Raw genomic sequence first — 16,638 nt, 5'->3', positions numbered from 1 at the left:
TTACAGTTTTGTAGAATTAACATGTTACCTTTTTAATCATAAACTAAGTGTTTATATCTACCAAAAACGAAAGGTTGAGGTTGACAAAATAAATCAAGTTCTAAGGCATTTTTAGTTATAAAAATCTTAAGTTGAAAGAGAATACAAAATATTAGAGGGTTTCTATATACTTCGAAACTATTGAAATTTGATTCCGTTATCATTATTCACTTATGAATTATGTGTTACCAAATACTAACTAGATCCGTATTTTACGGGTTACTTTATCTAGTTGTTTTTGAGTGTTTTCATATTTTTTTGTCTTTTTATTTAATTTATTACAGCTTCATCATTATTTTTTTATAATTAATATAATTTACACTTGCTTTCATTTGTTAATATTACTGTTGAATTTTTTTTTGTTTGTTTATTTTATTTAGGTGTCACTCCAATGACTAGTTTTTAACTTAGGGTGACACCCAGTGCCGGCCTTAGGGGGGGAGCGAGGCTGGGCGCCGCCCAAGGGCGCCAAACGTTGTATGCAAACTTTAACAATATAATAAATGGAAAAAATAAGTCAACCTAAATTTTTTCGAATGTTTTTTTTTTTTTTATAAAAATTATTTCTGTAAATAATTTATTTATTGTATTATTACACTGTTAAAAATTCTTTATGCAAAATTAATAATTTGATTAAAAGTTTTTCAATCATAGCATATATTTTGTGACTTTAATTCATTTTTTTACTTGTATCTTTCTCGGCGCCAATTATATACAAGAACAAAAACTAATCGAAAAGGAGAGTTTAAGGTGGCGAAGTGTTCTTGAACGATTGATGAACATTACTATTATATTTAGCAACAAATAATATGGCCTTCAGAGGTTCTTCTAATAAATTGTTTGCAGTTAATAACGGCAAGTTTTTAGGGTTGGTACAATTACTCGCTAAATTTGATCCTATCATGTTAAACCACGTCACGCTAGCTCTTAAAGGAAATATTTCTGATCATTACTGTGGAAAAACCATTCAAAATGAAATGATAGATATAATGGCATCAAAATTAACCAACATAATTATATCCAAAGCTCTAAAAAGTACATATTCTATTATTGCTGACTGCACTCCTGACGTATCTCACAAAGAACAGCTCTCGCTTACGATTAGAATTGTAAATATATCAGAATATCCTATAAAAATAAATCAACACTTTCTTGGGTTTTTCAATGTTAACGACACGACAGGTCTTGGTTTAACAGAAATCATAATTGGAGCTTTAAAAGATTTTGGACTGAATATAAGCTTTTGTCGAGGGCAAGGTTACGATAACGGTGCAAATATGAAAGGTAAAAAAATAGGTCTCTCAATTTGGTTATTTGTGACGCAGCGCAGTCTTCACTAAATTCCATTAACGTTTTTGGCATAATACAAAGATTATTCACATTATTTTCTGCATCAACTTCACGCTGGAATGTTTTACTTAGTCATACAACAAACTTCACTCTTAAACGATTATGCGACACTCGTTGGGAAGCCAAAATTGAGAGCCTCAAAGCCATCCGATACCAAATAAGCAGCGTACATAATGCTTTAATTACTATATATGAAACTGAAACCAAAACTCCCGATATTGCACACGAAGCGCAAACATTAGCAGAACAATTAAAAGACTATAGTTTTTTAGTTTCTTTAATTGCATGGTACAATGTACTATTCCAAATAAACGTTGTTAGTAAAGCAATGCAAGCCAACGACATGGATCTAGTACAGTGCGCTGAAATGTTGAAAAAATGCAACACATTTTTGGAAAATTACAGAACGTTTGGCTTTAAGGTGGTTGACCACTAATAAAAAAATATCCTTCAAAAATTACATTTTAAAAATTATTTTTATATAAGTTGATTAAAATTTACATTTTAATGACAATTTTTTTTAATTATTAAATGGATTAAGAAATTTGGTCCTGAAAACCCCAAAATAGGGTTATTTTGTTGCGGTGAATACTCAAAAACTATGTATGGTCACAACTTGAAATTTTTCAGACTTGCTTTTAATATAATGAAAAAGATCCTGTACCAAAACAAAAGAAAAACATTAAACAGTTTTTTTTAAATAAAAAAAAGACTTCGAAAACAAAAAAGGGGCATTTTTGACCATATTTGAACTTTAATATCTTTTTATCGAATTATCATAATGCAATAAAAGTGGTAGGGGACATCCATAATAACTAAAGGAACAACTCCTGAAAATTTTATGAAAATCAGTAAAGAGAATCAAGAGATAATTACCGCAAAGTCGTGAATTTTAAAGAACTGAGAAAAACACATAAAAAAAAAACACATGAAAAAAAAAGTTTTTCTTTTGGTTTGCGATTTAGTTTCAATTTTATGTCTTATCAACTTAATTAAACATTTGTTTATAGTAAATAAATAAAAAGTGACAATTGACAGGATGACAATATCTTCATTTTTTTTTGCAGAGCTACATTTGAATTATAATTCTTCTAAATTAGATAGATTTTTTTCAGCTACAACGTTTGATGGTTTATGTTGGTTTCCTCTGAAGAGACTGCGTTTCTTGCTATACCTTATTTTATTTCTTTTATCTTTATTTCCCATTATTTCAGTTATTATTTAACCAAAGTATAGAAGACAGAAAATTAGTCGAAGAAAGTTGTGGTTGTTGTAAAGTAATTACACATTTACTGAAGAAATCCGTTAAAAACCATGTAACACACTGCACCAAAAGCATTTAATAATAAACAAAAAGTAGTTTTAGAGTAGCAGTCACCACAAATGAAGTTTTTTTGTCTTAATTTTATGGTATTTTGTTGGATAACTTCCTTTTTTGCTACATAGCAACAGAATAAACAATCCGTTGCTACGGACAAATTTATGAAAATGCCTAAACCGCATTATTAAAAACTGATTTTTAATAGGGTTAGCTTTATTTTTATATAAAACTAATATGAAATTCGTAATCTACAATAATTATATTACTTAAAAACTTTAAAATTGAAAAAATGATTTTTTCGATTTTTCATAGTGGTCTACCACCTTAAACAAGCAACGGTTGATGCCAAAGAGTTAGCTGAAGATTTAAACATCGATCCAATATTTAAGCCGCCTAAAAGAGTGCGACGAGTGAAACGTCATTATGATGAAAATGTTGCTGACGAACCAATTCAAAATCCCGGGAAGAAACTTGAAGGGACATTTTTTACCCCTTTATTAGATACATGTCTGTCGTCAATAAATGAAAGATTTGAACAACTTAATGAATATGTAAATATATGGAGTTTTTTATTTAATTTGGATAATTTGCCCATCAAGAATGAACTTTTAAAATTGTGTAAACAATTACAACAAAAATTAACTGTAAATACAAAATCAGAAATTGATGGTGCTTTGCTATGCGACGAACTAATAAGTGTACAGTTTTTTATTAAAGATAAATTAAGCAATTTTGAAAATGAAATAAATACAAAAGAGATGACACCACTTTTTGTACTGAATTTTATTAAAAAACATTGTCTACAAGAGTTATATTCAAATACATGGATTGTTCTGCGCATTCTTCTTACACTACCTGTTACTGTTGCTATTGGAGAACGTAGTTTTTCTAAACTGAAGTTAATCAAAACATATTTAAGAAATACCATGTTGCAAGATCGACTTAATTCTCTATCTATGATTTCAATCGAGCCAGAAATAGCTGAAAATTTAGATTTTTTTAGTTTGATAAGAGATTTCGCTGACAAATAAGCTAGAAAAGTTACATTTTAAAATTTAATAACTCTTGTTTATATAGTTAGAGGATTTATTATATGTTTAATAAAAACATTTGTTATTTTAAAAGCAGCGTTGCGTTGTCTATTTATTTAGTCACTCATTTCTATAAACCCATATCATGAAAAGTTTAAGTTTATAACAATATGGATCTCTTTGCATTAAACTATATATTCCCTTTAGCACTCTTGTTCATCATTTTAGAGCATTGGTCTCGTTGTTAATGGTAACAATCCACCCATATATACCTAGGGGCGCGTTCACAAGTTTTGCTCAACCTATCAAAAAAGCTAAGGCCGGCACTGGTGACACCTAACCTAATTTTTTGAAATGATAAAAATTTGTAATTTTCAATTTTTGATTAAATAAATGGATTTATGTTTTACATCGCTTTAAAAATGAAAACAAAAATTTACGCGAAAAACTAGAAAAAGTTGCTAAACATAGTAAGTTTAAAAAGATATTCTAGAACACAGCTAGAGGTACAGAAAATAGATTTTTTAGTTTCATATGCATGAAAGGGTAAAATTTCAATAACTTACGTTATTGATCAAAAATGTTATATTTTACATCAAAAAAAAATAAAACTAAATATACGAAAGCAAAAAAAAAAAAAAAAATATCTTTTTAAAATAAAAACACACTAGTAACGTAAGAATATGATAAAAAAGATACTAATTAATAAGTGTTCCAAATTTCAACCGTTAGGCATGTAGCTATGTTCCAGTACCTTAGTTGCCCAAGACAGGTTTTCAGTAAAAATTGCAAAAAACAAAAAAGTGATTCTATATCGTTAGCAATATTTTAACAATATTATATTATGGTTTGTTTAATGTAAATATTTATTTAAAAAAGTAAGATAGATCTTTTATATTTTTTTCATTTGAAGATGAAAGCGTTTATAGAAAAAAAAAAAATTAATTAAGTTGAAATATCTGGTATAGTATGTAAACTTCTCCTTATAAATTTCTTTATATTAAATTACAATATTTCTAGGGGTTATATATACCCTCGATATTCAAGTAATATCTACCTGAATAACGAGGGTATATATAACCCCTAGAAATATTGTAATTTAATATAAAGAAATTTATAAGGATAAGTTTATATAATATACCAGATGTTTCAACTTAATCAAATTTTATAAAAACTTATCTAAGATGTTAACTTTTTTAAAGTTAGTAAATTTTTATACTTTTTATGCGGAAATACTTTTTTTTTTAAATCTCAAAATTTTTTGTGACGTCAAGCTCGCTTTTACATTGAGTGAAACACCCACTGATCTCAAAATAATAACTAGATAGCGTTTCTATTGCCTTTCGTAAAAAAAGTTGAAGCCAATTTTGGCCTACCAAGATGGCGCCGGTTAGAGCTGTGAGCGGTTTGAATCGTGACCAAATAAGAAAAGTAAACTATTTTTAAGGAAAATAAAATGGCAAAATAATGTTATTTGATTTCTAATTATTAAAATATTCAGCTAGTATACACTTTTTAAATGCAGTTTATAATTTATGTACCTTTTAGTTCTTAATTACCCAATGCTGTGTGCTAGAAGGTTAATAACACAACTGTATGGTAAGCAGCAACGTTGTCTACCTACAATCTTTAAAGAATTTTACAACCATGAGTTTTGTAGGTAGAAACAATATTGTACAAATGCTGTATGAGCTATTAGCTGAGGACTGTGAGTACACACAACTCAGAGGTTCCTTCTAGGATTATAAAAGTCATTTTATTATTTATAAACTGACCAACGTCCTCCTTTTTATGTAAGAGAGCGCAGTGCCAAAGGTCATTAAAACTAAGATTTAACTTTCTAGACTCATTAATTAGCGAAAATATAAAACAATAGTTATATTCCAAAATAAGAAATAATCTCACAATGACTTAGATTCAAAGTCATTGTCAAACTCAACTGTGAATAATTATTCCTCAAAGTTTGAAGGATAATTGTTGACAGTTTAACACATACATAGTATGTAAAGATGTAACATGTATGTAACATGTATACATACTATGTAAAAGTATAGTTTTAAATAAAATATTTTTTATTAGATTATTTAGTCAATATTACAATAATAAATTACTTTAACACAGTTATATTACAACCACTGATCTCAAAATAATAACATTTTGGGATCTTATTACAGCACTTTTAAATATCACGGTGTTTATATTATATTATCACTATCAGCATCTTTGGATGCAAAAATAGTACTGGATCAAAAAACAGCGATCAAAATTCAAAAAAAAAGTTTTCATATCACAGGTGGGTGAAATTTACTACATTTTATTAAAAATAAAATCTATAGAGGAGGTTTGGTTAATCCAAGCCAAAGTGTTGTTTTGGTATGTGAAGACATTGAAAGAAGTTTCCAATGGTTTCTTGCATCAACAGATAGTAACCAGCCTAATGATATAGGAATGAATTTATAGAAAATGCAATGGCAAGTGCTGTTTTGAGATCAGTTGATTTATCAAAAGTATTCACTGAACTAACTTATCATATGTTTGATTTGGCTATAACCGATAATTATTTATTTTCACTAATTAAAGTTATTTTAGAAAATTACTCAAAAATACACTTTCATCACCTGCGCAAAGAATAAACTAACAAACTGACTGAAAAATAGCTTAGAAAGCAGTTGACTAAACTTGTCTTATTCAAAAATCAATGAAAACATTTATTTTTATTATACCATATATATACACAGTAAACTCCTGATAACTCAAACCTTTAAAAAAAAAAACTTCCAGTATTTGCTCGGAAACTTGACTGATGACACAAAGCTGGCTTCAAAAGTTTTCTCAAATGCGATATCCAGTTATTATTTTGAGATCAGTGGAAACAGCAGTGAGAAAGCATAACATTATGATGCAGCACACTATGCCGAGCACCCCTCATAATATAAAATTGAAAACAAAAACAGTACTAATATATAATTTTCAATATATGTTGTAATATATCAAAATTTCTATATATTAAGAATAAATAAATTAATAAGTAAAGTTAAAGAATAACAGTTTTTTTAAGATATAGGAAAGATTAAATAGATCATTAAATATTTTAATTTACTAAGACACAAACACACACATTTTAGAATGTTTTTATATTTTTTATAAAGGAGAGCGTTCTTAATTGCAGGATTACTATATATATATATATATATATATATATATATATATATATATATATATATATTATATTATATATATATATAAATATATATATATATATATATATATATATATATATATAAATATGTATATATATATATATATATATAGTATATATGTGTATATATATATATATAAATATATATATATATATATATATATATATATATATATATATATATATACTATGTATATAAATATACATATAAATATATATATACGCCGCCACCTTGGTAGACCAAAACTGGCCATATATATATATATATATATATATATATATATATATATATATATATATATATATATATATATCTGCGTGTGTGTGCACTTGTGAAAACAAAAAATATTTATTTGCTATTGAAAAATTTTAACTTATCTGTCTTATTTGACTTTTAACTTATCTGTCTTAATGCTTTATTCTAGTGATTGTTCTAAATAATCTATCTTATTTGAATTTTAACTTATCTGTCTTATTGCTTTATTCTAGTGATTGTTCTAAAATTGCATCTTTATTCATTTCATGTTTACCACCAACCATTTTTATGTTTACCAAGTTTACCTTTTTTCTTTCTTTTTTAATATCTTCCCTTCCAACAAGGTTGCAAGCAGTCACTAATCAAAGTTGGAAGTTACTGGAAGAGAAAAGAAAAAAGATTGTAGAGCAAGATAGCGATTGACGGAAGACTTAGAGGACTGCAAATTATATGAATCAGGAAAGCAAGATGAAGGAGGCAAATTCAAAAGAACTGGCATTCGAGGGAAAAAACTATACGAATAAGCGTTTTCGTAGCACTTAAAAACAGTCACAGAAAAAGGATGACAATTAAATGACGAGTAATATGAGAATGAATTTTAGTAGATGGCACAAGAGACACTTGTTCTTTCGAGAAGTGCCCATTATAGGATTTGTAGAAAAGAGAAAGAGAAGCAACATTACGAAAATGTGATAATGGTTGGAGATAAGCTGCAAGAGCAGGTCCAACTATATTTTATTGCATTTTTGCAACTTACCTAAAAAAAAAAGGGCATTGTTAGAAGATCTGCCCCAGATATGGCAACAATATTCCATACAAGGCAGGATTTGAGATTTATAGAGATAAAGAATAGAATCGGAAGTAAGAATGTGACGAGCTCGATAAAGAGATGCAACCTTAGCAGATGCTAATTTTGCAACTGATTTGATATATGGTTTCCAAGAAAGATTGGAAGTAAGAGTTAATCCTAGAAGATGGAGAGAAGATGACTCATTGAGTGCATCACCGTTCATAAATATAGGAAGATCTAAATTATTGCAATAACGATTGGCTAAAAAAAATTGAGTTTTTTCTGTATTGAAGTTCACTAGCCACTGTGAGTCCCATGCTGTAGCAGAAGTGAGATTCTTTTCAAGCTCAAATGCCCCTTTCTAACGATCAGAGAGTGTTGGCTTCTTATCAGAACAAGAATAAATGGCAGTATCAGCAGCAAACAATGCCACCTTAGATGTGAATATATCTGGAAGATGGTAATGTAAATTAAAAAGAGTATAGGGCCAAGGATAGAACCTTGAGGATAGAACTTTTATACTACGATTGGAAAGGAAGGATTCAATAATCTTAAAGATGTTGCCAGATACACCATAAGAAGAAAGCTTATGGAGAAGACCAGCATGTCAAACTTTATCAAAAGCTTTTGAAATGTCAAGAGCGATGGCCTTAGCCTCTCCACCTTTATCTAATGCACAATAAAACCTATAGATTATTACTGTTAGCAAATCAGCTGTAGAACGAGAAGATTGGAATCCGTATTGATGGTCAGAAAGTAAGTTATTAGATTCAAGATGAGAAATTAAGTATTTGTTAATTAAAGATTCAAAAACCTTGCTTATGATAGGAAGAAGACTAATGGGGCGGTAGTTAGATGAATTAGATCGCTCTACAGAATTTTTGAAGATAGGGATAACAGAAGCCGCTTTCCAGCAGGCTGGAAAACAAGACTCTGATAAGCACTTGTTGAATAGTTTTGTGAGTAGAGGCGAGAGTTCCAGAGAACACTTCTGCAAGACAATAACAGGTTTGTTGTCCGGGCCACAAGCTGTAGAAGAGTCTTGGCAGGAAATCACTTTAGATACAGTTGATCCATTGTGAAGCAATGGATCAACCTGTGTGTTGGCAATATCAGGTAGAACGCAACTAGTGGAATCAAGAGATGATATTGATAAAAAATTTTTAGCAAACAATTCAGCTTTGTCTTTAGGTGAGGTGACAAAGTCTGAACCATACAAGAGAGGTAGAATTAAAGATTTGCCCTTTCTAATAATACTATTAAAGAAGTCATGAGAGTCTAATTTTTGTGATGAAATACGAGATTTCGTGACCTGAGAATAGTAGGCTTTGGCATTAGACAAAACCTTTTCACAATGGTTTCTAGCAGTAATAAACAGACGTCTATTTTCTGGAGAATTGTTTTTCTGGAAGATATGGAAGTAACTGTTTCGATTGGCAATCCCAGCACAGTGTGAGGAAAGCCATGGAGGAGAGTGGGGCTTGACTGGAATTGTTGAGAGGGAACAAAAGATTCCATGCCAGCCTGAATCCATGAAGTTATGTTTAGGGAACTTAGTGACAATGATGGTTTTTTGTGTTTTATTGTTTTTGGTACTTTTTTTGGTCATTTTTAAATTTGTTGAAGAACTTGACTCAAAGCATAATTAGTACTTGGAACACTGTTTAATAGCCCAAGCAATTGCCTCATTACTAATAATAAACCCTAAGCTGTAACAAAGGGCTCCAAATGTGGCCTCAGCAATGCACACTAAAAGTACAAACAGGGACACCATCCATGCACAACATGGCACTGTTAATATTTGATATTTTTCAGCTGTTGATGGAATCAGCTCCTCCTTAACCGTTGTTGAGAAATTAGCTGAATTTTTCAACACAACTTTTAAAACTAAACCAATTTGGTAAAAATATCGCTTTTCCTTAATTTTACATTTACTCATCATCTGGTATGGTAGTCAAACAGCTCAAGTTTTGAAATTTCAAGGAGATGTTATGTCTATTTATACTTAATATGACTCAGAGATTGCTGCTTGGGTCTTTCTGTAAATAACCGGCTTCTGTATGCTGATGTTGTCATGTGTTTTCTCTCAGCCAAAGGTCTCTAGAGTTTACTAGAATTATGCTCTACTTATGCTCTAACACCTGATATTTTTACAGCAATGTTCTGTAAAAGTATGAAATCTTGGTTGTGAACCCTTTTTCAAGCCCATTATCCATCATCATCTCAATATAAATACTTGGGACATTTGTTATCAATTGATATGCTTTATGAAAAGTACATTCGAAAACAATTACAGGGGTCTTCCGTAAAGTACATACACAATTACAAGGGGTGGAGTTACGCAAAAATGTACAAAACTGGGCTTCAGTACATACATTGTCTATCTTATAGCTTGCTGCATCTAAGAAGTGCCACTGCATTAAATGAGGGTTTGGGCTAGAGCAGCAATCTTTTCTTTCATTATTCTTTGTTTTTTCTTTTTCTGAAATCTAAATCTTGATTAAAATATTTTGAGTTACTTTTTCTAACAAAATTTCAAGAAATTTCCTCTACAATAATTTATTGTATATACAAAAATTTAAGATTATCTATATTTAATGGATGTTAATATTCATGGAGCATGGCCTCCATGAATATTAACATATTCATGGAGGCCATGCTCAGGGGGGTCACAGAACAAAATTCAGCGAGTACGTGAATGCGTTGAAGAAGATTCTTCAGTTTCAACTCAAAGGTGTTCCCAACAGCTTGGAATAGGTCAAAATTACTCCAGAGGATTCAAAGGATTTTGAAACTTGTTCCATATAAGATACAGGTAGGGCAGGAACTTGTTCCAGCAGATTATTTGGTTTGATCAGCCCATGCTATCCATTTCCGAGAATTGGCAAGGCAAGAACCTGAGTTCATTAACAACCTTTTTATGGACGATGAGGACTACTACCACCAAAATGGTCAAATTATTTATATTTATACTAAAGCAAATCATTCAAAACAAAATTATGAGTTTTAAACTCGTTAGTTCTTCATGTAACTTACGTTTTTAAGCGATGGGTTTCTAGCGTATGTTTTAAATGCGATGCGTTTCATAGGAAGTTTCCCTAAGACTTATTAACTATTTACGAGAAATTCTTTTGTATTCCTGCAACTGCCTCAGGATAACGCTAATATGCTTAAACTCACTATAGTTTTATTTTAATTTAATTAACAAAATATGCAATTTTGGGGTATAAAAAATCTAAGAGTAGTCTACCAACGTTGTGTACATCTAGTAAATGTAATGATTTAATGTTGTATTTATGCGTAAAGAATATTGAACCTTATTTCTTTGAAGATGATGCAGAAAATAAAAAATGCTGCCTGTGGTAAAAGGTAAGAGGTAAGGTGACAGCAAGATGATGATACTGCCCAAACATTTTTTCCAACAGTGCAACTCTTAGAACAAAGTTTTGGAAGAATAATTTCTTGAAATTCTGACTTACTCCTTAAAATAAACATGTCAGTGTCGTGACTCCTTAAAATGAGCATGTCAGTGTGATGACTCTTTAAAATGAATGTCAGTGTGTCATAATTAAATAAAATTTACTTCCAAGAAGTGTGTTTTCTGTTTTTAAAATGATATATATATATATATATATATATATATATATATATATATATATATATATATATATATATATAAATATATGCATACAGTAAAATTCGGTTAACTCGGACCCTGGATAAGTCAGACTTTTAGTAAGTCCAACAAATTTATCAATTCCCCTTGAATTCTCTATACATACCAAAAGCTTCGCTTAACTTGCACATTCGCTAAGTCGGACAAAATAGATATATACCTGTTCAGAGTCCAAGCTAATGGGATTCTACTGTAAATATATATATATATATATATATATATATATATATATATATATATATATATATATAAATATATATATATATAATAAGTTATTTTATTTTATATATATATAATATATATATAATAAGTTATTATATTTAGTAATAAGTTATTTTAATATTTTTATTGGGTTTTTTTTTTGTACATTTATTTAATTTTATGGCAAATAACCTGAATCAAGGATAAAGAACAGAGTTTTAAAGAGCACCATCTTACTTATGGTTAAAATTTAAATTCATTCTATCTAACAATGCCACTCTACTCTTTTTTCCATAGACGAACGTAGTGAAAATTTCAATTTTAGTTGGTTTAGCGCCATGTTCTCCTACGTATAAGAGAGGAGAATGGCATTTATTAACCAATCAATAGATACTAGTTGTTTCCTATTAGCAAGAAAAGATCTAAATCAGAAACTTGTCTCATAATATTTTACAAAAAATGATGTTTGCAATAATGAATTTAAATGCAATATTATTTCACAAATTTAAAAACTATAAAATTCATATATATTTTTTTGTATAACAAATTAGGCTTTTATATATTAAAATTTATTTTCATATATTTTAGATAAAATGAGTTTTATATTTGAGAGAAAAAATATTTGTCTTAAAATTTCGAAATGTGATCACAGTGGCATTAAATTAAAAAATCTTCCACTACAATCCAGCAGAATTTTTACAAATGAAGAACTTATTAATGTTATTAATAAAGGCTCTGAATTAGTAATTAATTATAGTGAATATAATTTTGAAAAGCTTTTTCATGTTGAAGTGGTCACATCTTCCAAAGATAATCTCCCCATTTTGCAAAGTGGTAGTAGTTTATGGTCTGGTTATTTACAAGCAAAATTATATATGATACAGAGCTTATATACTGCAATGAAAAAAGGAAATATACTTCTTTTACCTGGTATTACTAATGGGGAACTAGATATTTTTGTAGTTATTTGTAAATCTGCATTTCATTTAATTACTGAACCTGATGAAAAGTCCCATGGAACATTTACAGGAAATTTAAAACCAATTTTTCAATTACTTTTTTCACTAATTGACGATTGTACTCAAAACTTATATCAAAGTTCTCCAAAATTAAAAAGTACTAATGATTTATATGCTTATATTAAACAACACAATTCGAAGTTAACTATATCATCAAATCTAAAAAACGTTCAGCACCAAAATCTTAATCCAACACTGAGAAAATACCAAGTTGAAGCTGTGACATGGATGATATCCAAAGAAAATGAAGATTTTTATGAGACAGGTTAGATATAAAGTCAAATTATAAAATAAATAATGGCTTTCATTTTTAAAAGAGTATTACTTTTGCTTATATGAAATTTTTTTTAGTTTAGCTTATTTAGGGGTAAACAGATTCTATCTGTTGACCAGCCTTGCACCCCTTCTTCATCTATTAGGCTGGCGCAGATGTATTTTTAATACATTGTCTCCAGTTTAGGATGTTGAATGCTGGATCTTCTTGACTCAATGCATGGGTTTTGCTTGTGTCTCTGTTTTTGTGACTAGGCAACTCATTCTATTATATCCTAATAAGGGTACAGCTCTAAAAAAACTCAGTTTTATGGTTCCGAGGCCGGCTGGTAGTCAGGTTTCCCGAACTCTGTGGTAGCTCTCAGAGAAGCTGATTCCATCAACAGCTAAAAAATATCAAAGTATTAGTAGTGCCATGTTGCGCATGGATGGTGTCCCTGTTTGTACTTTTAATCTGCATTGCGGAGGCCACATTTGGAGCCCTTTGTTACGGCTTAGGGTTTATAAACAATAATGAGGCAATTGCTTGGGCTATTAAACAATGTTCTGAGTACTATCTATGCTTTGAGTCAAGTTCTTCAATCAAATTTAAAAATGAATAACGTACCAAAAACTATAAAATACAAAAAACCATCATCATCACCAAGTTTTTTAAACCTATCATTCACTAATATTCGTGGTCTTCAAAGTAGCTTTTCTTCTGTTGAGTCTTATCTCTTGCAAAGTTCACTAGACCTACTTGCTCTTTGTGAGATTAATTTGAGTTCAGCTGTCTCATCTTGTGATCTTAGTGTTGATGGTTATCTTCCTTTAATTTGTAAAGACTCCAATAGTCACATGCTTGGCCTGGGCATTTACATTCGTAAGAATTCACCCATTTGTCATGAAACTAGGTTTGAATCCTCAGACTATTCTTTTATGTGTTTTCGTTTAGCACCACTTCACTCTATCACCTTTCTCTTTGTTCTATATCGCTCTCCTTCATCTCAAGACTGCACTCTTTTTGATGTTATTTCTGATCATATTGACCAAGCCCTTTCTCTTTATCCATCAGCTAATATAGTTGTTGTCGGTGACTTAAATGCTCACCACTCTAAATGGCTTGGCTCTAGTGTCAGTGATTCTGCAGGCAATAAAGCCCACAACTTTTGCTTTTCTCAATCCCTAACTCAAATAGTCAACTTTCCAATTCGCTTTCCAGACAACCCGAATCATTTACCTTCTCTACTCGACTTATGTCTTGTTTCTGATTCTAGTCAGTGCTTAGTTTCTCCACATTCACCCTTAGGTGCTTCTGATCACAGTTTGATCTCACTAAAAATAATATCTCATTTTTCTTCATCACTTGAACCCCCCTATTATCATTCTTATTACAACTACAGTAAAGCTGACTGGAATTCTTTCCGTGATTTTCTTCATGATCGCCGTTGGATAGAAATCTTTTGTCTTCCTGTTGACTAATGAAATCTCGTATCTCATCTGAAAAATAAGGTTCTCATGACTTCTGGAGAATCTTTAATAATATTATTAGTAAGGGCAAATCTTTAATTCCACCTCTCTTGTATGGTTTAGACTTTGTCACCTCACCTAAAGGCAAAGCTGAATTGTTTGCTAAAAACTTTTCATCACTATAATCTCTTGATTCCACTAGTTGCGTTTTACCTGATATTGCCAACACACAGGTTGATCCATTGCTTGACATTTGTATCACTCCAGCTTCTGTATCTAAAGTGATTTCCTGCCTTGACTCTTCTACAGCTTGTGGCTCGGACAACATACCTGTTATTGTCTTGCAAAAGTGTTCTCCGGAGCTGTCGTCCATACTCTTAAAACTATTCAACAAGTGCTTATCAGAGTCTTGTTTTCCAGCCTGCTGAAAAGCGACATCTGTTATCCCTATCTTCAAAAATTCTGGAGAGCGATCTGATTCGTCTAACTACCGTCCCATTAGTCTTCTTCCTATCATAAGCAAGGTTTTTGAATCTTTAATTAACATACACTTAATTTCTCATTTTGAATCTAATAACTTTCTTTCTGACCATCAATATGGATTTCAGTCTTCTTGTTCTACAGCTGATTCGCTAACAGTAATAGCTGATAGGTTTTATTTTGCATTAGATAAAGGTGGAGAGATTAAGGCCATCGCTCTTGACATTTTAAAAGCTTTTGATAAAGTTTGCCATGCTGGTCTTCTCCATAAGCTTTCTTCTTATGGTGTATCTGGCAACATCTTTAAGATTATTGAATCCTTCCTTTCCAATCGTAGTATAAAAGTTGTCCTCGATGGACAGCACTCTTATTCTTATTCTGTAATTTTAGGGGTTCCTCAAGTTTCTATCCTTGGCCCTATACTCCTTATCGCAATAATTTAGATCTTCCTATATTTATGAACAGTGATGTACTCGATGACTTATCTACTCTTTATCTTCTAGGATAAACTCTTACTTCCAATCTTTCTTGGAAACCATATATCAAATCAGTTGCAAAATTACCATCTGCTAAGGTTGCATCTCTTTATCGAGCTCATCACTTTCTTACTTCCGATTCAATTCTCTATCTCTATAAATCTTAAATCCGGCCTTGTATGGAATACTGTTGCCATATCTGGGGCGGATCTTCTAATGATGCGCTTTCTCTTTTAGTCAAGGTGCAAAAATGCATTATAAACATAGTTGGACCTGCTCTTGCAGCCAACTCTTACCATTATCACATTTATGTATGTTGCTTCTCTTTCTCTTTTCTACAAATCCTATAATGGGCACTTCTCGAAAGAACTAGTGTCTCCTGTGCCATCTACTAAAATTCATTCTCATATTACTCGTCATTAAATTGTCATCCTTTTTCTGTGACTGTTCCTAAGTGCTCCAAAAATGCTTATTCGTCTACTTTTTTTCCTCGAACACCAGTTCTTTTGAATTCGCTTCCTTCATCTTGCTTTCCTGATTCATATAATTTGCAATCCTTAAAGTCGTTTGTTTATCATTATGTTGCTCTACAATCCTCATCTTTTCTCTTCCAATAACTTCCAACTTTGATTAGTGTTTGCTTTCAGCCTTGTTGGAAGCGAAGATGTTTTAAAAAAAAAAAAAAAAAAATTTAAGCTTGGTTGTATAATTTATATTTTTCACTTTCTACTGTGAGTAGTAATAAAAAATATATATATTTTACTCAGAGTCTGTTAAATCGTTATACACAGTTACAAAAAGTTTTGGTGAAGATAAATGTTTTTTACATTTAAGTAACTTGTTTAAATAAAGATTTTTATGTGTATAATATAATTTTGCTGTGAATAGAAGTTGTTCCCAATAATTCTACCGTAGTTGTAACGCAAAAAAATTTTTTTTTGTCACCACTATAAATAATAATTTTTTATAGTGGTAGCAGGAAAAAATAAAACAACTGTTTATGTTATTTTTTACAATGATTGTTATATTCAGCTATGAAATTAACTAAAAAATTAACTAATATAAATAGTTATATTTA

At 30.3% G+C, this 16,638-nt stretch overlaps 2 protein-coding genes across 3 annotated transcripts in view; both read left to right on the top strand.

Moving 5' to 3' along the window:
• The first annotated feature begins 848 nt into the window (after window positions 1-848).
• LOC136086959 (uncharacterized) lies at window positions 849-3,741 on the top strand. Its single transcript, XM_065809460.1, has 2 exons — window positions 849-1,323; window positions 3,023-3,741. The coding sequence occupies exons 1-2, from the start codon at window positions 849-851 to the stop codon at window positions 3,739-3,741; spliced, it is 1,194 nt and encodes a 397-aa protein (XP_065665532.1).
• An 8,701-nt stretch (window positions 3,742-12,442) lies between these two features.
• Window positions 12,443-16,638, top strand: part of LOC101241822 (E3 ubiquitin-protein ligase SHPRH) — a 74,327-nt gene continuing 70,131 nt past the window's right edge. For both annotated transcript variants that reach the window (XM_065810652.1, XM_065810651.1), the window contains exon 1: window positions 12,443-13,147. In XM_065810652.1, the coding sequence (XP_065666724.1) occupies window positions 12,457-13,147 (691 nt within the window). In that variant the 5' untranslated portion in view covers window positions 12,443-12,456. The remainder of the gene's footprint in view (window positions 13,148-16,638) is intronic.

Source organism: Hydra vulgaris, chromosome 11 (assembly GCF_038396675.1).
Source record: "Hydra vulgaris chromosome 11, alternate assembly HydraT2T_AEP".
In the NCBI taxonomy this organism is placed as follows: domain Eukaryota; kingdom Metazoa; phylum Cnidaria; class Hydrozoa; order Anthoathecata; family Hydridae; genus Hydra; species Hydra vulgaris.
The sequence above is the reverse complement of the archived record's forward strand: the minus strand, read 5'-3'. Positions and strand labels throughout refer to the sequence as shown.

Bases quoted from the DNA above. Each gene is read 5' to 3' on its own strand.
- LOC136086959 (XM_065809460.1), top strand. From the start codon at position 849: ATGGCCTTCAGAGGTTCTTCTAATAAATTGTTTGCAGTTAATAACGGC. The intron at 1,324-3,022 runs GTAAAAAAATAG...GATTTTTCATAG, and splicing joins TAACGGTGCAAATATGAAAG to TGGTCTACCACCTTAAACAA.